We start from the raw sequence: 22,945 nt of genomic DNA, 5'->3' as shown, positions 1-22,945 counted from the left end.
TGATGTGAAAAGCTCACAAAAAGCTCTGTAAAACATTCAAGGGGAAAGTTACACTTGCTAATAATAATCCACAAGGGCTCAGGGAATGCTAATTAGCGTAGAGCTGCTCTCCACGTGTACAAGGACATACAGCATGTTGCAGGTTTAAACAACTGAATGACAGATTAAAACTCATTGGTGTTCTTCTAAAAACACTGCAGAGTTCTGGCATCAGTCAGTAATACCCCAGAAATAGATTTAGTGGCTTCTGGAGATTTTGCTAAAGCCACCACCAATCTGTAAGGCAGATGTGATTCCCCACATGTAAACGCACCCACCTCTCAGCAGGATTGGAGCCAGCTCTTCCATGCACAAGTCAGGAAATCCAGTCACTTTTGGGCTCTGCCTGCCATAGCTGTTTCATTGCCTCCACCTTTGCAACAAGCTCAGTTTAAATTACTTTCGGACTGGAAAAAAAGTAGAAATTCAGATACCATACAAAGAAGGGAATACTGATCAGGACGCAAAATCATCTTAGGATTCAATTCTGTATTATTTATTAAGTAGTGCCACTCAGCACGTAGTGAACCTTTTAAAGTAAATGCAACAAGAAGTATTGTGAAGAAATCTATGCTTCCCTACCCTTGTTGAAATGGGTCATTTCCTCATTTTTTGTATTCATTCTCCTGCACATTTGCTTTTTAAATGGTTTCATCTTTACTTAACAACACTGTTGCTTATGCAGCAAAAACTCTTATTCTCAAAATCTGACTTCATCTGACTGGCATAATGAAAATAATGCTTTAGAAATTAGGCTCAGAAACTGTGAAATTCTGTACCAATAGTTCATTCCATTCTTAAGAAACAGAGTTCTGTGCATCGCTGATAAGGCAGCCGACAACATTTGTTGCTTTCAAAAGAAAAACAAGTAGCATGCAATGTCACTTTATCCAGAAGGTCTTACTCTCATTTCCAAAAGAATCAGACATTTGCCCACATTTAGCTCACCATGCAAATGAATTCATTATTCTTTCACTATTGTGCCACCAGAAAAGTAAGCAAAGCACTGAGCCTCAAGTGTTTCCTTGTAAGTCAATAAGTAAATGAATGCCAGTCCCATTTTGCACGGAGTCTCTGTATTAATATAAATACCCCAGCACTCACACTGTAGCAGGTAGTCCTCAATTCCAGCTGCCTTTGACCCTTCTGGCCAATATGGAAGATGAGCATATACAGTTTTTCTGGATAGATCAGTATCAGGATAAAATCAGCAGGAATCCTGCCTCACAAAGAAGTCTGACACAAACCCATTTTCTGTATTCAACACTCAGATATGTTTTGTTCCTTCCGACTCACTACTGCTGTCAGAGGTAGCAAGAACTATTTACCAGATCTTATCCTGAGATCCTTAGCTAGCAAAGGGAAAATGGATGTCACAAACCAAACAGCTTCTGTCAACAAATTAGCAAGCATCAGTGCCTTTTTATTAACAGCATTTCCAATGTTTAATGTCAATCAAGTCGCACAGTTCAGAGGTCAGAATATCTGGTAGTCCCTCAAGTCACACTGAATGATCATTCACTTCTCACACAACTCCCCTAAGCAGCAATTCCCTTATCAGCATTCACCAACCTAAAAAAAAGATATAAAAATTGTACATATTTAATACAAGGCCTCCAACGCTGTTTTTTTTCCCCACGTAGTTCATCACAGTAAACCACAAATTTTGAGGTCATTAAGTTGAGAGCATGAGTTTGTTAGAGCTTCATCTCAAGCTTTATACACATGTGCTTTTTTGACATTCATTTCTTATGATCTTGGCAGTTTCCCCTCAGATTCCGTTGTATAGATGCCAGTCTAAGTAGAAGGATCAGCAGATGAAGTTTTAATATTTAGGACCAAACTAAAGCAATTTTTGTATCCAGGTTTCTAAAGTAGGGTTTGTAAGCTTCAGTGTTTAAATGTAAAGGGACTCTATTTCAAGTACTATAAAAGAGAAACATTGCCACTCACTGGCAGTACCAACGTCTTTGCAATATTTGTAGGCATTTATGTTCATCTTTCAAAAGCTCTATTAACCTTTATACTATTTGTCAATAAAAAGCCCCATTAACATTTAAGCTGTGTATGTCTAACTGTCTGTTTCAAACAAGAATCAAAAGATGGCCTGTAAGAAGCAGGCTATTATTTATTACAGTCTACATTATTGGGACCGTGCATGTTGAAGGTTTCTAAAAGCTAACACTTCTTCAAATAATTGGGGAAAAAAAGAAAACAATCCATCAGCAACTGGCACAAAAGTTAAATGCTGCCTGAGCAGTAGATGAGACAGACACACAGACAAGTATCACAACACAGTCTGACTTTGGAAAGAACAGTGAAGCTAGCTAACTAGCTGTAGCCACTTCAGGAATACTGGAGGTCTAAAGAGATCACAGTGTACATGAACTTGACATTTAAACACTGCTTTTGCACCAGGGATCAGCAGAACTTACCTGACATTATCAACTAATCTTACATGACATTAATGATTTGTCTTCATTGGGCAAATATGTTATCTTTTATTAAAATCAAACATTTACTGGATAAGAACTGAAATCACAGCTGTGCAGATAACAGACTCTTCAATCAAGCTGCTGAATTGGAAGTGCCAAGGACATCATTCACCAGTTCATGTATTTCCCCCAGAACTTTGTTGCTTCAAGTACCACTGATTTAGCAAAATCCCTCTGTGCTGCTTCTCTGGAGCAAAGTGGGAATTCTGAAAAGTAAGGAAAAATATTCCCAAAAATACGGAGTGAAATCGGCAGTTTATTACCACTGCTTTTACAAATCATTAATGAAGACAACACAACCTATTCCAGTGAAGAGAAAAAGAATTCATGAACTGTCTTCAAGTATGGGAGATGTACTCACAGTAACAACAGATGCATTCATTTCATTACTTTATAATAAGTAAACCTATAAACTCCATAAAAAATTTACAACCAAAATGGAGCCAGTGTGACAAACTGCACTCAGGTAGCAACGACAAAAATGTGAAGATCGCATGTATATCAAAAATGCATTTTAGTTTTGCTTCCCCAGAATTCAGTTTGATGGAGGTTCACTTTATGCAGTCACCCCTTTCACCTCACGTCCGTCTTGTCTTCTGTTTTTTTGTTTGTCTCTTTGCATCCTCTGGGCCACCGGTGTCAGAACCCGCCTGTCCAAGGGCACGGACCCCTTGAAGTCGAGTCGTCAGCTGCAGTAGTAAGGGAATAAGCTGGGCCAACAATAAGGGGAAAAAGATTGTGATTACGGTGGCTTGTAAGGTCTGCATAGTAGTGGTGCTCTTCAGAATGATATGCTCCCAAACAAATAGAATCCAATGCATAAGCAGAACATCTACAACATCTAAAAAGATGTCAGAAAATGGCAGCAATTCTTTGGAAAGGAAGCAAACCAAACTTACTGGAACTTCTAATAATCAAAACCAAAAATCATCCCAAATTTTTTTTCTTGCAGCTATTTACCTAAGACCAGCATTTGAGATCTGAGTATAGACAAGCCGTTCATATCCATGGCACTTTCAGTGCCACTGAAAAATCCTGGAGAACCTCACGTTCTGTGCAGTATATTCAAGTTTGGAAAGAAATCACATTGCACAGTTTTTTTCCCCTCTTATCACCAAAAGAACAATCCAGCCCTATCAGAGAAAGCTTGAAAGAACTCAGTTTGTCAACAAATAAAAAAGGTAGTTCCTTATATTTCTCCTCAGAGTTTTATACCAAGGATATAAAGCCAAAGAGATCAGGCACAATGACTTGTAAGAGTTTTTTCAGTCTGACTGCTTCTGAAGTCAATAAAATATTTATTTTCTTTCTATTATCACTGACTCTGGTCAGAATTTAAAAGATGTTGTATTGTGTTAGATTTTTTTGTTTGTTTTTCAGAGCTATCAAATAAGAAACTGAGAAATAACAGAGGAGCACAGTTTCCCCACTACAGTTTTCCCAAGGTAAGTGTCGAAAAGCTTAGCTACATATGTGTCACACAAGGCAGCTGCTGACTGCATCTCTATCTAGATATCCATCAGAATACAACTTCACTTAACACAGTACAAAGTATTCATGGGTACCAACAGACAATAGTACACCCGTGTAGAACCAAAAACATGTCCTACCTTATCGTGGTTGTAACCAGCCAACAACAGAAGCAGTGTCAGTGGCAGTGCAATGTAAGATCCTTGGGCAATATCTTGCTCAGGTAGCTTTCTCTGAAAACAGTGTTGATGATGCATTTTATTATTTTTTAACAGTTATTTTGACTAGGAATTCCCTCAGCTTTAAGTAATTTTAGCCAAAGAACATCCAGCCCTTCCCATCTGGTTTCCTTCCAAGCTCCAAAGGTGCAAAAATACATTTTTCTCACTTACAGGAGATTTCTCCTGAGAATAGTCTGAGAATCCATCTGCTTTGGGCTCTGAGAACTGATAACTTCCATTTGAGCTTGCTGATGCTTTTGTCCTCTATATAGAAGTTTTTAAGGAAATCCCAGCAATAATCTTGTCTTCAGCTCCCAGTTACTGCATCCTCTGCTAGTGCCAAGGCTACAGTTCTGTTCTGAACTCCCTGTTTGCCTCCCATAATATACCAGATCATTACATTGTTGTCTGATACTTTAAATGTGGCCAAAACCAAATTACCAAGCTTAGTGCCACATTAATGCCTCTCATAAACCTCTTTATATTTACATTAATAGAAAGTCAGGCCAAGATCACAAAGTATACGCAGGAAACACTACCCAGACACTGCTCTCAAGTTGAGCATTTGAAATGAACATTTACCTACTTGGTACTTACAGTGGGACTAAATACCAGCGTAATGTGCTTATGATATCCAATGGAAGTGAACGAAACTTGAGGCAGGATGTAGTCATACTGTGATTTAGACAACGTAGAATCCAAGAGCACCACGTAATTCTGTGGGTATAAAATAAACTCAAGTCTACAGCACTAGTAGCAGTCTTAGGTAAAATTAGATTCAAAGGCAAAAGTCAGTTTAATAGGCTTCACATTCACCTCCAGAATGAACACAGTACTGCAGGCAAACCAAAAATAATACTTCAGTGTGCTTAGGGGAAAAATAATAAAGCTAATTAAGCCAATTATTCAGGAATATTCTTACCTCTCCATCTCGGAGCAGGGGAGGGAAATGGAAGAAAAGAGATTGGCCTAAATTGACTGTATGAATTGGGTTGTCAAGATTTTCACTTTTGTAGAGCTTCACCTGTGAGGGAAAGAAGAAATCACAAGAGATATTTCTGAGTCTGCACTAGAAGAGCCCATACTCCTACATGATAAAGGTACTTCAAAATTCATCATGGGCTGTATAAATAGAAAGATGTCAAGTATGAACACCTGGGTTTGTTCTAACAAGTCATGTGAAAAATCGCAGAAAGAGACTTTTAAAATACTTCAGAGTACCATTAGGGAAGAATGATGTTTTCCCATATCTAGATGTATTAGACATAGTCTGTGCAGTGCAATAAAGAGAATACAGCAATTCTTTTAAATAATCCCCAGAGGAATTTGCAGCAGGAGATTGTTTCTAATTTCTCTGGTAAGCTCATTTTGTTGAGTTTCAATTTCTCTGTACTTACTTCACAAATTAGACAGCTCGAGGCACAAAGTAAGCCTGAAATACTGAGAAAACACAGTTTGCTCGAAAATGAGCGTAATTAAAAGAGGATTGCATCATACTCAGATAAGACTTCTGAATGATTTTCAGTGACCCTGCAAAAAAACACTGGGAAATCAATGGCAAATGCACTTGACAAAGATCACAGGCCTGAACTTACACATAACGTGGACAGATACTCAGAAGACGTAATCACATTTCCACTTAAATCAAATTGATTAATTTGCCGAAATGCTATAATATTAACATCATCAATGTCGCTGTTCCCAACCTGCAACACACAAAACAGTCATATTTCTACAGACAAAGAAAGAACTAAAGCAGGTTTCTTTCAAATGCTTTTCTGCCCTTAAGAAAATGGCAATCTGGTTACGATACTATTAGTACGGTTTACTGCCAACAGCTCTCACTTGCAGTACGTAAGCTTCATTTGACTTGTGTTGCCATTCACATCCCCTTCTAAGCAGCAAACACTCTTAGCAAGAGACACAAAGGACTTGAAAGAATTCTGCCTATTATGCTAAAAAGGAGAGCATGTTGGTCAGGCATGAGTCTGAGTTCAAATAATGACCGTCTTCCACCAAAAAGCTCTAGGCAACTAACAAAGGCTAATTAACCTCTGCTGGGTGCTAAGAGATAGGTGAGTAGCAGGTAGTTTGAGTCTGTAAGGATGGAGGAGAACTTAACGAGATTTCATCATTCCTATATTCAAAGTTATTATTGCGTTTTATAAAGATTTGCAAGTCTGGATGGCAATTTCATTTACATTGAGACCATAAGATTTGGACCAAAGAAACCACAAGAAACCACATTCCGTAATAGAATATGAAGATAATACAACAATTTATGACAAACTCAAATGATGAATTCTCTGTCCTGCATCATAAAAGAACACTGAAAAGTAAGCTGCATATTTATTCTCTTGTTTCTTAACATACAGCTTTTGTGCTGTGAAAGAATCTGGTTGGGCCTTATTGCAATTATAAGCTCTAGTGCTGACACAACAGGAGCTAACTTGCTGAAAAGCCAGTTGATTAAACAGAATGCATTCAAAAACACTGTTGTCGATGTAACGCCTGCACAGATGCATTTTAAATGTAACTGATACAAAAAAATTAATAAAAAAAATAAATTACCTCAATTGCCCGGTGCTGTGGTAAAGCTCTTTCAATATGATCATTGCCTTCGGCTTTGAGTTGTACATGATACACACAGCCTGGCTACAAGCAACATTCAGATGATAAGTTTAACACCAAATAGCATGTGCTTTAGTTTTAGAAGACAGTAAGTGAATTTTCTAGCATTCCACACATTTTCTTACCCTAAGTAGATAATTTAACCCACTAACTCCTTTAAGTGTGTTCACTTCCAGAAATTCTATTGCTGTTTTTTCCCCTCAGAGCAGCTTACTTCATACATATGCTATACAGTCAACAAGATACAAACACCCAATAGACATCTAAGATGCACTTGCTGCAGAATTTTCACAAGCTGAAGAGATGAGATTTCCCTGCTATAGCACCTGTGGTGAACACTGAACACTGGTGAGACACTCTCATGTGTCACTCCATGGGAGCTGTTCAGTTCGTGTGAAAGCAGTCAAAAAGTTCCACAGATTTACACTACAAAAATGTTCCCCCTCTACAAGAAAGAATCATCACTCACACCTTGTCCTAACACAGAAAGACCAAGGACCTTGCATGTGTGATGAAAAGACAAAAATCTACAGCTAATTCATAGAACACATTGTACTGTTCCATTAACATGCTAACATAAATGTAAATGAGAGAAAGCATTCTGATCCTTACCAGAAGGCCACGTAGCCGGAACTTGCCCTCTTCATCAGTTACTGTATCTTCTCCATAGATGCTACATCCTTCCTGCCCCACAGCTTCTACTGAGACCCCTTGCTCAGGCTCTCCATTTAATGAAGAGACAGTGCCATAACAGCTAGAAGGAGAAACAATTGCTAATTATGGGCAAATGCTGTTTTAGTGGGTATTTTTAAGACATGATTGTTATAACTCATGAGAAAAGTTCTTCATATATCCAGCACAGCATGAAATGAAAAGCAGAATTTGTAATGTATACACCCAAAACTGTTTCAAAGCATTTAAATTAGTTGCAGATCAGTGGACATCTTCAGGAATCCAAGTTCCCAACCCTTCAAGAAAAGTAACACTTACCCCAGGGGGCAGCGAAAGGAAGGACCCTTAAATCAGATACCTGGAGTGGTACACAGTCCCCAGAGTAAACCCCTCCTATTGAACACAGCACAAACCACTCGCACAGTACCTTCTTAGCAATGTTTTTCCTTACAATTCTGTCACGGGCTTTGCTAGTATATCCACATGCATGAAAAAAAGGCTAGAAACAGTACTCTCAAGCAGCACAATAATTAAACTGTGCCTTCAAAAGTACCTCCAAGCCTTCAGAACAGACATATCAGAAGAAAACACATTTTGTATAATGCGACCTGATCCAGTATGCAGCATTTTGCACAGTTTATCATCCCCACTAACCTGTAAGCTGTTCTGTAGCCAGTTATCCGAATTTTAAGATTCTGTCCTTCCTGCACTTCAATCATTTGAGACGATGGTTCAAAGCGAAATTCTTTCATCATGGGTTTAAAGTAATACTGCCCTGGACTCTGCAAAGACGCATAAAACAAGCTGTTTATTGATAGTGACCCAACAATTCACCAGCTCCAATTATTTTTCTCTCAAGTGCCCCAAAGAGCAAAACTTCTCTGTTCCAGCCATAGGTTAAACTGGTTGGAAAACACGAGTAGTAAAAAACGAGGAACACATCAGACAATGAACTGGTGGACTTCTACCAGAAAATGAAGCCTGAAAAGGGAAAGAACTATGACTCTAACACTTCATCACAAGACTGCAAGGGCAGGAAAGTGACCAGGGGGAGTCTGGAAAGAAACTATTCAGGTATGTCCACACGTAGGTACAGATCAATAATCTTACTACATTTGTTTCCTCTAAAATTAACCCAGCTGGTTTGCTGGTGATCATGTTTATAGACTGCAAGATCGTAAATGAGATCAACCAACACCATTTATTGCATGTTGGGGACAAGGGTTTCTCCAGGTTAGATTTCACAACTTCCACTAGCTAAGTGCTAGCTTAAGTGCTGTCCACTCTCACATCTCTCACTATAAGCTATGATTTCATACATCTTCCTGTCACTGAGGAGCACTGATTACATCCCTGTTTTGGAGGGCAAAGATACACAGCACCACACATACAACCGCATTCAGATCAATTTTAACTTACCAGATTGGAAAAGGTCAGCATGCCATTATCCTGCGTAAGGAGGTTGGACCGGAACACCCCCCCACTGAGAGACAAGAGTACTCCAGCAAGAGCCTGGTCATCCTCAGATCTAATCTGTTTTAACAAAAGCCATAGCAGTAAGTGTAAGATAGAATTCTCTCATGAAAAGAGGCTCAATTCAGAAGCCTGGGATTTGTTTCCATTATGATAAAGTTACCTGATTCCCACATTCCATACTTGTTTGTATTTCCCTGGGACACATAGGTTAATATTTTTGCTTGTCTACCTTTAACTAAACACCATTCAAAACTTAAGTGCTCAGGATGTACTTACCTCAAACGTCACACCAGCAAGAGCAAAAGCTTTGAAGTCACCAACTGTTCCTTCTACTGCAGTCAAAACAAATCCTTCTTTCTGTGCAGTAACTGTATATTCCAAGTCACTGTGCAGTGGTCCAACACTTCAAAATATAAGGAAAGAAAAGTTCACTTTAGAAGAAGCACTTTAGAAGATGTCACACAGGTGTGTTGGCACTTAAACAAAAGAATCCAAAACATCAAAACAAATCTACTAATTACCTGTAAGCACCTTTGTCATCAGTGAAAACTGTGATGAGAGGGGAAGGAGCTCCTTTTTCACCAATGACAATCTCAACACCTTCCAATTCAGGATGAATCCGTCCTTCCAAAAATAAGCCTGCTTTCCCATGAATCTCTATCAGCTTTCCAGGACAGCTCTCTTGGTTATTGCAAAGGGGATTCAAAACAAACAAGTCAAGAATACACTCAATATTAGATCTTACAGCAAGAGTTTGACTACTACTAAAGAGATTGTCAAAGTTCTTTTGCCTTGGAATAAGAGATCCATCCACATAACAGTACGGCTCCCTGTCACATCTTAAAACACCCAAACTGATACAACAGGCAGCGTAACTGATTGCTGGCAGCCCTCACAATTTTAGAAGCATGATTTGTTTTGTTTTTTTTGTTTGTTTGTTTGTTTCTACCTACTTTTATAGTTCTAACTCAATAGAAAGGAAAAACTGACAGAAACTTCAATTGATTATCATACTCAAAGTACACCTGCATCCATCCTCACAGCTATTTTTATCAGTAAGTGTAATACAAGTAATTCTGAGAATCTGCTGTAATATCCAGAAATTGTATTTTTATTTACCTCCACTAACGACTGTTTCCACATAAGGTGGATAGAAAAGAAGCTCTTTTGAAGACGGTGTCACAGTAATTTTCTCACCAGACCTACAAAAACAAAAAAGCATTAGAAGATAATGAGATCAGTGTCTCTCACACAGGATAGAACACTGCATATTGACCTCAGAATACTTCAAAATACCCTAAGGGGAAAATACAAGCAATAATATAAGCAAAATTCATATTACGTGCTATTAGTTTCCATTTTGCTAACAGTCAGCCAGAACAGATACCTGCAGAGCAGCTCTTTCCTACATGGAATAGATCAGTTTGTTAGAAAACCCAGGCAACAGGCCAAAGAAAACACCCTTCCCATCAGAGCTCGGTAGTACCTTGCCCAGTACGAAAATTCATATAAAAATGGTCCCTGAAGTTCCTCCACCATCTCCTGCACTGGTGGCTTTGTTCCCTCCTCTTCTTGGCCCTTCTTTTCTCTCTCCTGTCGGCGGGTCTCAATTTCTGCCAGCTGCTGCTCCCTGCGTAACTCCTGCACAGATTTCAATGGCCCTAAAACTAAGGCAGGTTCACTGTCAATAGATGACCTGAAAACAAAGATAACACAATAAGCTCATTTCATACAAAGGAAGAAATGATTCCCATTATTTTTTCCTAAGACTGCTTCAGAATATCAGGATAATTCCATTTCCTGCTTCCATACTACCCTATAACCCTGAGACAAATATATACATCTGTTCTAACACACCGAATTTCATTAAGACTTTAAATCCTTTCTCTGCAGTTTCTGATTAACTGAAATTAAAGACATCACTGTTCTAAACCTAATACGTAAGCACAGACTGTTAAAAACAAGAGCTTTGCTTTGAAATCCAGAGCTGCTCCCTTTACATTGACAGCATTTCACAAAATGGACTTCAGCTGAAAAGCTTCATACAGGCTGGAACAGAGGCAGTCACTGGCAACTGAGATGCCTCCGCAGTTCCCAACAGTCTCAAAAAAACCCCACCAGCCCGGTCTATTGGTATAATATTCACCCCCTTGATAAATTAGTTTTAAAATCCTAATAGCTCTCTTCTGTCTCAGTGCTTCTTTTCTGGCTGCTGCCCAGCAGTTGCAGCTGTGCTCATTAAACTCAGGGACTCAAGGAAGGGCTACTGAGGAAATCTGTTTCACCATAAAGATGTTTTCTACACTCCAAGTTTGAGAACCTCTAGTCCAGAGCAAGTGGACATCAAGAAAGCATTAAAACACTCATTGTTATCACCCACTTTCAGTAAGATCTGGCAACTCACAGATTAAAGCTATTCACAAATCAGTGCTTCCCATTGAGCTGCCTGTTCAGCTAAACATAAACTGGTACATTAGTGTGTAATCACTCTGCATACTTTTCCTCTTATAGCTCTCTCCGCATCAATAACAGTGCTCTAAAGCAGCAGATTCTTATTCTGAGGTAATAAAATAAGAAAAAAATAGTCCTGGTGCTAAACAGCTCAGAGCAAACAAAAATAAAACCTTCTGAATTCAGAAATTTCAGTTCATTAAAATGCATAATCACTCAGAAAACCATTCCTTTTTACTATGACACACAAGTCGGAAGGAGCTATACTGCAATCAAGTGACAATGTACAAAGTGAGGTCTGAGCATTATTTATCTGTCTACAAAGAACTCAAAGAACAGCTTAGCATAAAAACCTCCTGCAGTCCAGCATAGGGTACCATTCCCTTAGAGAATAGCCACTGAAGTATTAAAACCAGAATAAAACTTTATGAGAGGGATGTCTTTCCTCTACTTTTTACAGCCACATTATTTCTTTGTTCTTACTTAATGGTAATAGTCATATCCATCAGTTTATCTGTCACAATCGTGCCAAGGACATGGTGTCGAACAGCAGTGAGCGTCAGTATGCTTGGAGAAGACCTGTAAATCAAAGCAACAGAGACAAACTTAAGGCTCCCCTCCTAAAGAAAATAACTGGATGTTATTCAGCTGATTTTGTACTCCTACCCATAAGCTGAAAGATCTTTATAAAACACAATATACAAATTACACAACAAAGCTGTTGTGCTAACGGGATGGCATATTGCAAAGGCGGCACTTTGCAGATGTGAAACCCCAACTACTGCACAGCATTGGCCAAATAACTTCCCTTCCTTTGTGCTTCTCATCTCCTCTCAAGCTGATGCCGATTTGATTGAATTCATACATACAATTTCTCTACACATATCAGAGAAGTCAACAATACTGGGAATGATTCACAAAAATGTCCCAGGTCTAATGGTGCTTTGCTGCAGAAAGGGGCTTCTTTCAATTCATGTATTCAGTTAAGAATCATATTTTAATGCTGAATTTGTTTCCTGTTGTGTGTAGGAATTAAAAGCAGTCAGGGAGCAGAAAGCCTCTTTATAGGAGCAAAGCTAACAAGCACATTGCCAAATCACAACCTAGATGTACATGGCAAAACATGGCTGACTTGGGAAGATCCGCACTGCCCGCTGGTAACTCGGGTGAATATCTATTCAGCCCACAAAATCGAGGTGAGCAGCATCACCACAATCAATCACTGGTACCAGGGATCTGTAAGCGGTACATGCTTTCTAGCAAACATAATATACCATCTTTCGCATTTCAACCTTTACAAGCCATCAACATTTTTCACTGAAATATCTCTCCTTTGTTACAAGAGCAAAAACGCATTAAAGACGGACAGAAGGCAGACTGAAACATCCATCTGAAGCAGCAAAAGCATCCTTAAAGCCTATCTTTAGTCACATTTTTCTTTTTTAAAGGCTAAGAAAACACATCTGATACATTTTGCTAACGCTTCCTTCTATTGGTTAGAGCCAGTCATAGCAGCTCATCCCGAACTACTGAAAGAAAGCAGCTGCAGCAGAAGGAAGCTTTATGAAAGCACACTGAGATGCATAAGATTGAAAGCAGATTCTGCTCTTACGTGTCATAAGTGTAATATTTGTGTTCAAACTGGTGGCAGGAACGTGGGGTTACTTCGTACACACCTGTAAACATTAAGCCAAAGAATGATCCACTGATACACAAATAAAGAAATAAAGCTTACTGTGCTGCCTGAATTCTGAAGACTGAATATGACCTGAGGTACAGAAAGAACTGCTAAGTTTGACTACAGTAAATTAATTCATCTCTTCACTTACAAATCACCACTGGAAGCTGTGTTGACTTTCTAATGTACACTGATACAAAACATGGCACCTCAACAGAGAGGTACACAGGAACAGTTACAAATATAACAAACCTAAATCAGAAGTAATCTAATGTAATCCCACAGCTGATGGTCTTGTATTAAAGAGCCACCACTGAAACTCCATTACTGAATTGTGAATGAAGCCATGGACTCTAAGGATGAACTAAGCGAAGCTAAAAACAGAATCAAAACCAAATGAACTGGTTAACTGTTCTGTTAATGGGCAATAACATGTAATTAGCTCTAAAATATTCATAGGGAAAAAAAAAAAGTGAAACATTAAAGCATTGCTTTTTCTTGTTATAAATAACCCCGAGGTACCATTAATAGCGACCCTTCAGGAATCCTGGATTGAAATGAAACTTTCCTTTATCAATTATGTTACAATTACAGAATCCAATGGAACAAGTTTATTTTAACGTGCTCTCAGTTGGTCCAAGACCAATGCCCTTCATCTACTAAAACAGAAAAAATAAAGGATGTATATGCTGAAACCTCAGAAGCCACAGCAGGCTGTTTGAATTACCAGTACCTCTGATTGAATGGTTGTTTTTTCAAGTAATACTTTAGAGCTGTTACCTGGCTTTGAAAGACAGAATCTATTAACTCCTTTAGACAAGTTATAAACACCAACATTCTCTGGTCCATTTCCATCCTGGTAGAATTCCTGTGAAGCCACAACACAATTCACTATTAGCAACTACTAAACAACAAAATGAAAATAGATTTTGCCTAACGGTACATTAATGCTTCTCTTATAGCAACCAACAGCTGAAGATCATTTCACCAAATCTAAGAGACAAATCTCAAAGCACAATCAGCATTAGAGCTCCTGCGCCACAAGACAACCTACAGATAGAAGAAAGCTTTGATTCCAAGAGCAATCCAACCTACCTACAGATGTTAATGAAAAAACATGAGGATGTTTGTTATATACATACCAGTGTAATTGCATGAGAAAGGGAACACCTCAGCATATATCCAGTCTGCCTGAATTCTACTCCCGAAACATCTTCCTCCACGATTTCCACCTCCAGAGATTTATTCTTCCAGCACCAGTCTTCATGTACAATGCTTACTAGAACACACACCACAGAAAGCTTTTAGTAATGTAAAATTGTTTGAATTAAAACTGGTTTTGTGGTGTAAAAAGCCCAATCACACTGACTTCCCAGGCAATAATCTTCAGAGTCAGATAAAAAACTAAATATCAGCACCAAAACAATGGCTAAACAGACAATATTAAGACAACCTGGTGCATAGGCACACAGCATTTTTCCCAACTTTTTCAAGTTTAGACTAACTCTGCACTGGGTACGTGGCACATGATAACCGAAGCATACAGACTAACACAGATTTAGAGAGCAAGGTAAGACTTCCAGCAATTCCCTATTATCCTACCTTTGTATTTGCCAGGTAGCACATTTTCAAACGTGAAGGCTACTGACTCTGTACTTCCAGAGAGCTGCAGGCTCCGTTTTTCACCCTGGCGGCTCACAGACTGTAACATCACCACCAGGTCACCACAAGCATCTGCCCAGAACAGACATCAGAAAATGAGTGCATCCTGACTTGCCAGCTTCCCTCCAAATCCCGCAACTCCAAGGAAGCTTCACATGTACTAAGATTAAAACAATTAGAACATACTGCTAGAAAGTATTAAAAACAGGTTCATAACTTCATCCCAAACTTACTAGGTACCAGGCTGTAAGGTCTCTTGACAAAAGACCTGTCTTTCTACTAGAAGTTAACTTATGTGTCAATGGTGCTTGACCACAAGTAGTTTTAAAGCAACTGGATTTAAACAGTACTGATGCACACATGCAGTGCTGAAGTTGTCCATTTCCACTTCACTTTCAAAACCACCTTACCTAAACAAGAGATCTTCCCCGAAATGGATGCCAAAAACTGAGAGAAGGTCACATCCATGACCGGTCTGTCTGTAACGGTAACAGGGAACACTTTGGGTTTCAAGGCCAATCCTGCTCTGGTTTCAGCCTCTGGAATAATAACCTGTAGAGCACAGGTCATCAGCACATCACCGGCTTATAAATACCAAATACACCCAACTCTGCTGAGTTGAACTGACTTATCAGAAATTAGAAAAATGGGTATTTCACCATAAATTGCAGCAAAACCAGCCTCCAAAATATGCTTTTCAAAATTTGCCCAAAGAATTGCAGTAAGTCTGAGCTGAAAATGATACAAAAGTTTCTAAAGTCTGGATGAGCTTCCACTTTGAGATCTATTTACTCCGGTTTCCAAATTAGGCTATTTCATTTATCTAGGACAGTTAGGGACCTCATAACTGTGCACTTCCTTATCTCTCAGCCTGCACTCTCCTCTACAATGCGAGGTTAATTGTGGTTGTGCCATGGTTCTGCCATGATCTGTAATCTCAGGAACCATTAACAAACCTGAAAAAGGCACACATCACATGTCTCATTTACAGGAAAATGCATAAAGAAGCAATTCGAGGCACTTTACCAATAGAGAAGGGAGAGAAAACTGTTCAGTCTCAGTGGGCTGATCTCCTTTTAAACACATATAAAGGAAAAGGTGTATGAGAATTTCTGCTTATTCAAAAACAAAACAAAAAAAAGCCTATCATAGTTTAAACAGCACAAATAAAAAAGCCAAGGAAACCTACAATCAACTTCTCAAATTTTAGAAATTAAATTATTTAAATCCTCTAAAACCTTTTGACAGTCCTACAGTGAAGAAACAGAAGCTCACTCTTACCTTAACACTGTATGCACCAGATTGTGCTTTAAAACAAAATGCTCCATGAGGGTCAGTTTCTGTTGTAACCGTGGATGCTTTGTCCTTGTCTTGAGGCACCATGGTTACCTTGTATTTATTGATCTGTTTGACTGCGTCAGGTAAACGAGTTACTGAGATCTGGCCACACACACTGAATCTATAAAATAAATGCCAACTATCAGAATGCATTAAACACTTTGAAAAACTCATAAACACTTGTTTGAAAATTTCCTTGATAAGCAAGCTTTGTTATCTTGAGGAACTACTGCATGAATGGGGACCAATTCCTCCTGATAGACGTCAGGTACCATACTGTATCAGATAGTTACACAACTCCACTCTCACACAAGAGGAGGGTATCTGAAGTGCAGCACCAGTGACAACAAAACTCTCCTTTTTTTGGTTCACACACACTTCTACAACTGCTCAGTGTCCTCAGGTCACAGAGCCTTTGCTTGCAAGGGAGTGATGATTAAAAGGGCGCTCTCAAAGGCTTAAACAGGACTGAGCAAAACTCTGTGGATAAAGCATAACTTTGCACTTACGCTGTCCTATTTCCCTTGAACCTCTTGAGCAACATTTAACTCCTAACAAACAACAGTACACCAGACCAGGCATGACATGACAAAGGACAACCCCCTCTGAAGACACTGTCTGTGTATCAATTTACATTTTCATGACACTGGCACTTACCCTGTTGCAATGATGTCCGCTAGCTGAGGCGTATTTGGTGCGATCTTCACTGTGATAGTATCAAAGAAGAGATGCTCTTTCCTGGCATGAATTGTGTATGTACCTGTCGTTATGTTCTCAAGACGGAAAGATCCATCAGCTTTTGTTTTTACTAGAACAAATAAAGCAAAGAGTTAAAAAAGCAGAGCATGTTTTCACTGTCTGTCTTGGTGTGTCAAAAGCACCAAAGGGCATCCACTGCTTTCGACTACTTTTAATTTAAATGCACAACAATGAAACAGTATTATGTTTCTTAAGACACGAATCTTCATTTCTGCACTGCAAAGCGACACTTTCAATTTGGTGAATGTTCAAAGGAAATAATAAGAAATTCTCTACTACAAAACTAATGAACAGTTAACACTCCCATCTAAGCCAGAAAATATACAAAATTACTCAACTCTATGAAAATCACTGTAGTATTACAAATAATTCATGAAAAAAGGAGTGCATTATCATGAAGGTTTAATTCCATCGCATATCCTGCTATTCATGTACTTGAGATTATTAAAGACTTCCCTGTAGCAACACAGACCAAGATGTTTGCATACCTTTAATCTGATTGTTCAGTGTCACAGTGGCATCAGCGACTCCTTCTCCTTCAGGACCATTCAGCACTCTGCCTGTGACAGAGAAACCCATCACATGGAAAACAGGCTGAAATGGGAAAGAAAGTTAACATTAACCTTTACCCAGCAAAAGCGCCCATGTGTGTACAGCAATTAACATGGTCTACTATTCACCTCACACACATAAGAGAAATTAATTTCCAGATTTAAGAAAAAAAAAATCACCAGGATAATCACAATGAAAGTATACATCTAACCCAAGGCTTACTGTCCCACTAAGAGATAGAACCAATTCACAAGTTATCTGTATCGGTACCGTTCTGAAGGCTCAAATCATACATCACAATGATATCACTCAAGAAATTCTGCAAACCATACAAATTTCCAAGACCTTTTTGAAGAGATGACAATGTGAATGAGTAAACTTAATCAGCTGGAAAGGTTACTGCCTGATTGTAACACAGATGGGAAAGTAAACACAGCAGACAGCTTTTCCCTGGTTTTTTTCCTCCTAGTGAAAGGGAAAGAGCACAGTAATGCCAGATATTGTCGTCTACCTGCTTGGCAAGAGGCTACATGTAACAAATCTCTTTAAGCTTTTTCCAAAGAAGTTTTTCCACAGCCCATCTGCTTTCTGTTAACATCAGTTACACTTTTACAGGAATGAATGGCACAAACAAGATGATTTCTCTTACCTCAATTTGTAAGCTGTCATGTTCTACAAAGAAGTCCAATCTAGATGGCGCAACATCAAAGGTAATTCTTTCTCCTCTGTAGAATGGTATCTGAAAGGAGAACACATTGCTTTGACTCTTAAGAAGCCATGACATCAGAACTCCTTTCCTTTACCATTTTCCACGTCCTTATCACTAACAGACACCTCTACGAATGGCCAAATGGGCTGCAAACATGTTGGAAAAATAACTGAGAGCAACAGAGACAGAAATAAAGGCAGTATTTCAAGAATGTCTGATGGATACATTTGAGACTACATGAAAAAACAGGAAAATAGCCCTCCACTCAGAAGGCACTCAGAACTTGTGAGAGAGCTTATATGGAGTTTATATAAGAGAATATATGATCATGAGAGGATTAAAGGAATGAGACAAGCCTGGATCCCACTACTGGATCACACATGTTGAGACTGCAAGACCATCACTGTAGGCATCACACAGACAACAACACTCTCATCACACTTCCTGGGCATAAATGAAGAGAATAGACAAAAAGAAAACAGGGTACTTAAAGGATGTGGGGTAACCACAGCCAGCTGAAGCTTTCAGCCTTCCATCAGCCACTAAGTGTGGCCCTATGAGCGGACAGTGTATTCAGGAACTTTGTAATCGAGTCCTTTCTCAGAAATCACACCACAGAATTCTAATACAGCTATTTATTTCCCCTCCAAATGGTTTAGGTCGGATTCTCCTTTTCCAATTACTTGACCTTATTAAAAATATTTAAACTAATTCTGTTTCAGCAGCTATAAAATTCTACATAAGCTAGCGTAGAAAGCAAAATTTAACAACTCAATGGATAAACAAACATACCACAGTGTATTTCCCACTTGGAAGGGAAAGAAAGCTGAAAGATCCATCTTCTTTTGATACAACATTACACAAATAGGAGAGAGACTCGTCTCGTGATTGGAATCCATCCACAGGAGAAATATTGCAGCCCACAACATCCTGTGACAATAAATGAGAGAACACTGAAAATAATTCAGGAATGCATATAACTCAAAATGTTATACTGAGAATGAAGGATGGGAAATATAAAAGCCATTTTAAAGACAGTTTGACAACACAGCTTACAATTCTTGTATAGGTAAAAGAGAAAAAGCAACCATGGTAACAAGGACAGAGAACTAAGAAACTCAACACCCCCCCAGTACCCTCAAACTGCATGTCTAAGATTAACTGACTTTAGCTCTGAAGACAAAGTTAACATTACAGAACAGAGCTCTACTCTGTATATTAAACCAGAGTACACCACCAAATGTTCCACAGTCTTTTCAGAAATAACACACTTTTAAAGTGGCAACAGAAGCAACTGATCTTTGATTCCATATCACAAGGGCAAAAAGTGATTCAGATCTTGTGTTGAAGGGAAATTACAGCATTACAGCTACCATGTAGTGAAATTCAGTTTGCCTGGCAATAACTCCAGTCTTTCTTCAGAAGGTGACCTTTCACAATCGTGGATTGTAACCTTCGTGAGGGAACATATTTACCAAACAACATTCAATATTAAAAAAAAGAAGCAAGTACTGTCTTAGAACTGTAGCCCTTTACCTTGCTGACCCACAGCATTAGCAGGACACTGGGAGTACACAAAGCTTTTTAGCTGCTTTCCACTTATCTCCATACTTGTACTGAAAAGGTTCTGAAACACCATTACCTCTTTGGTCACTGAGGAGGAGAAAAGCAGGAACATGACCCCTTTCATTGGTTCTCCATCACTCCTTACTGACCCAGACACGTTGTAGCCAGCAACAATCAGAGGGCTCGCAGCATAAGCATTAGAACTGGTCACCCGCACCACTGTGTTTGACTGAAAAACCAAAGCACGTACATTTGCATCAGACCTAGATATTAAATCTTGTTCACAGCACTAAATAACAAACAGAGGCTCAGTATTCAACATCAGAAATAGAAGAACCCAGAATAGCAGTACTCAAAGAGAATCCACCAGCTATTCAAAACAGAAGGATGCTAAAGCTGTTTTGCAGTCACATCTTGGCATTTTTACTGTTTCACTGACTTAGGATTTGGTCGGGACTTCAGAGCTCAGAAAGGAAACAATCTGAAAGGATTTAAGCGTCTGCTATAACCTCCAAGTCCCTACAGAATGTACAGGGTTAGAAAACATAAAGGAGCTCACTACCAGCTCCAAATCAGGCCTATGCAGGGCAATTTCTTGTAACCTCAGCAAAATCTAGGAAAATTGCATTAAGCAAGTCCACTCATACAAACTTGCTCAAGGAGCTGATCAAGACAAAGTCTAGACAACACACCATCACTAAACACATCCATCAGAACTTTTTTAGGCTCTAACCTCTTTCAACATCCAGGTGGGATGAGATGCAACGATTTCATATTCACCAGGAAGCACTTTAAAGAAAGCAAACCTGCAAAGCAAGAAAAAGGTGTTGCTGCTTAAGAGTTATTAACACCTGTCTACAGAAAAGCAGTTCATATTCTTTGTGTGTTTCAGAACTTCTATAATCCCAACCAATATGGCAGAATAGAAAGAGACTGGTGTAAATGAACAGATGAGGCATGCACGCATGCACACATGCACATTCCATACTCACTTTCCTCCAGGTTGGGTAATAGTTGCTTGTAAGTTTACATCACTGCCAGCATTTCTCAGTACAACCTGGACTCCGGCAGGACCTAATGAGTGACCTTTGCTGAGAACCTGTCAAAATGAAAACAGTGCAAAGTGGATAAAAATAACTACCAGAGGTAAAGTGGAATGTTTTTTCTGAAGGCAGAAATAACATAAGATGGAATAAATAAATATAAAGGAGTCTGACCTTTCCATTCACAGAAAACCCTGTGAACACAAAGTTAATATCGCCTCCCTTTGTGCAAATGTCATTAATGCCATCTACATGGATGTCTACACTGGTCGGTTCTGGAGGAGAAAAACAATGAAACAGCAACGCAGTTAGTAACAGAGGAATCATGGAAATACTCTATTGCGGCTTCAGAAACTGCCAGAAAGGCACTAGCTCAAGCACACCAGCTGTGCTCTGGAAGCCTTACCTTAGCAAGTGAACTACCCACCAATTCTGATGCTGAAAATCCTTCCCCCTCTCATTAAAGACATTTTAATGAAAAATACTCATTATTTCTTATCCATTCACGTGTTATTTTGTCAGTGCAGACCTTACAGCTCTGTTTTTCTACTGTGCAGTCAGTATATTTATCAAAAATAAATAGGACTTCTATCTTTTGAACAGCACGTGATTTTCCGTGCCAACTTCAAGGTAGCAGAAGTTGAAGTCCCACACTCCCACACTGCAAATACAGCGTCCTATTTTAAGACAAGATATGAACACTCACCAAAACTCCATCCCAGTGGAGGCTCAATTTTAAGAATGAAATCCCCCTAAAAATAAATTTAAAAAAAGCAATAACAGTCTTCACTGATCTGAATTTCATTTAACTGAAGAATGACAAAAAAGTCAGAATACAAGCACCATGCTGCAGAGAGTAATGCAAGACTCACAAACTCTCCTCTCCTCTCCTCTCCTCTCCTCTCCCCTACTATTATACTGTTTCAAAGAAGCAGAATCTACCCAGACAGGCTGCAATGCTGAGCTTGTACCATGACAGCTAAGAGCAAGAGTTAAGCAGCATCACATTTATACTGCATCTACATCAAACCTGGCTTGTGCACAAGCAGTTCAGTGTTAGAAAGAGTTCAGATCTCTCTACCTGCCTCAACAGGTGCATTCTAAATCTGCCTTCAGTATTTCCATTGGGTGATTCTACTCAAATGTTCTGCCCAAACATGAGATAACAAAATCCCAATCCTACTAAAAGTCCTGTGCCGAAAAGGCGTTAATCTACACAGAGATCCTCTTTAAATCAGCAGACACCACATGGGTTCTGAAGTTCAGCCATTAAAAGGCCCTGAGACCTAAGAATGAAACCAAGGAGATAAGATGCATCTTATGTCCTCAGATTTGAAGCAGAAGGTTTTACTGCCAAACCACAAGTTAAACAATTCTTAACCAGATCATTTGAGGGCAGCTTGTATCTAATTTGAATGTAAACACTTTTCCAGTCTAAATAGCACAGCACCACAGCTGGAACTACCTGTATTCCTCACCATAACACCGCTGAGAAACAAAACAACTGTATTACAAACAGAAAACAAAAAGAAGGGATGTTGGATCCAAGCGTAACAAAACGATGCACCGCTCCAAACACTTTGTGATGGGCGCTGCTCTGACAGCAGCAGCTCGTGCCTCCACTGCAGAGGAGACATGGCAGTATTTTGACTCCTTACCTTATCATAGAGGGGAATCATGAAATACCCGTTGTTCGGAGCGCAATCTGTTTGGTATTTGAGGGTACCATGCTTTGTGTACAACTTAATCTATAGGAAATAAAACAAAACACAAAGAGATATTTTAATAAACGTGACCAAAGGTGGAATGGGGCATCCTCCAAGCAAGTGCTTGCACACAGCAGAGGGTGCACGTCCCCAGCGGCAATGCAGGTAACAGGGCAAAGGTTTCCTGCTACGCTCTGCCAGGGGACCCGCGGCACAGAACTCAGCTCCGGCCCTGGGATAAATCAGCGAGCGCTTAAATGAGACGGCGCCCACCTCGATGAGGGAGTAGTTGATCTCCACATCGGACTTGACGAAGCCGCCGCAGCCCACCACGATGTCCTCGGAGCCCCGTCCCACGGCGCAGCACAGCGCGCAGCACAGCACGGCGGCCCAGGCCCGCATAGCCACCAGCGACCGGACCGACCGACCGACTGACTGACCGACGGACTGACGGACTGACTCAGCGCCGCGCTGCCG

At 39.6% G+C, this 22,945-nt stretch overlaps 1 protein-coding gene across 3 annotated transcripts; it reads right to left on the bottom strand.

The window, feature by feature from the left end:
* Positions 1-538: 538 nt before the first annotated feature.
* LOC107320625 (nodal modulator 3) lies at positions 539-22,936 on the bottom strand. 3 transcript variants are annotated; one of them, XM_015876663.2, is made up of 32 exons: positions 22,742-22,936; positions 22,421-22,510; positions 21,469-21,514; positions 20,937-21,037; positions 20,712-20,818; positions 20,453-20,525; positions 19,796-19,948; positions 18,946-19,083; positions 18,094-18,183; positions 17,381-17,486; positions 16,791-16,941; positions 16,077-16,254; positions 15,206-15,347; positions 14,736-14,867; positions 14,276-14,412; positions 13,914-14,001; positions 13,068-13,131; positions 11,939-12,034; positions 10,491-10,700; positions 10,124-10,206; positions 9,526-9,685; positions 9,281-9,407; positions 8,948-9,061; positions 8,183-8,310; positions 7,469-7,610; positions 6,797-6,880; positions 5,821-5,931; positions 5,148-5,249; positions 4,823-4,942; positions 4,145-4,237; positions 3,112-3,244; positions 539-1,611 (listed from the first exon to the last, which is right to left on the bottom strand). In XM_015876663.2, the coding sequence occupies exons 1-31, from the start codon at positions 22,868-22,870 to the stop codon at positions 3,113-3,115; spliced, it is 3,627 nt and encodes a 1,208-aa protein (XP_015732149.1). In that variant the 5' UTR covers positions 22,871-22,936; the 3' UTR covers positions 539-1,611; position 3,112. The 3 variants fall into 3 exon arrangements, 2 of the variants coding, with proteins under 2 accessions (XP_015732149.1, XP_015732148.1); XM_015876662.2 differs by having other exon boundaries at positions 1,426-2,740; XR_001558322.2 differs by having other exon boundaries at positions 1,432-1,611; positions 2,475-3,244.
* Positions 22,937-22,945: the final 9 nt, after the last annotated feature.

The sequence above is a fragment of the Coturnix japonica genome, chromosome 14, assembly GCF_001577835.2.
Source record: "Coturnix japonica isolate 7356 chromosome 14, Coturnix japonica 2.1, whole genome shotgun sequence".
In the NCBI taxonomy this organism is placed as follows: Eukaryota; Metazoa; Chordata; class Aves; order Galliformes; family Phasianidae; genus Coturnix; species Coturnix japonica.
This window is presented reverse-complemented; position numbering and strand designations above follow the sequence as displayed.

Coding starts and splice junctions, on each gene's coding strand:
- LOC107320625 (XM_015876663.2), bottom strand. CDS start 22,870: ATGCGGGCCTGGGCCGCCGTGCTGTGCTGCGCGCTGTGCTGCGCCGTG. Junction 20,526..20,711: donor ATTACCCAACCTGGAGGAAA/GTGAGTATGGAA, acceptor CTTGCTTTGCAG/GTTTGCTTTCTTTAAAGTGC. Junction 6,881..7,468: donor TCCGGCTACGTGGCCTTCTG/GTAAGGATCAGA, acceptor TGTTGCTTGTAG/CCAGGCTGTGTGTATCATGT.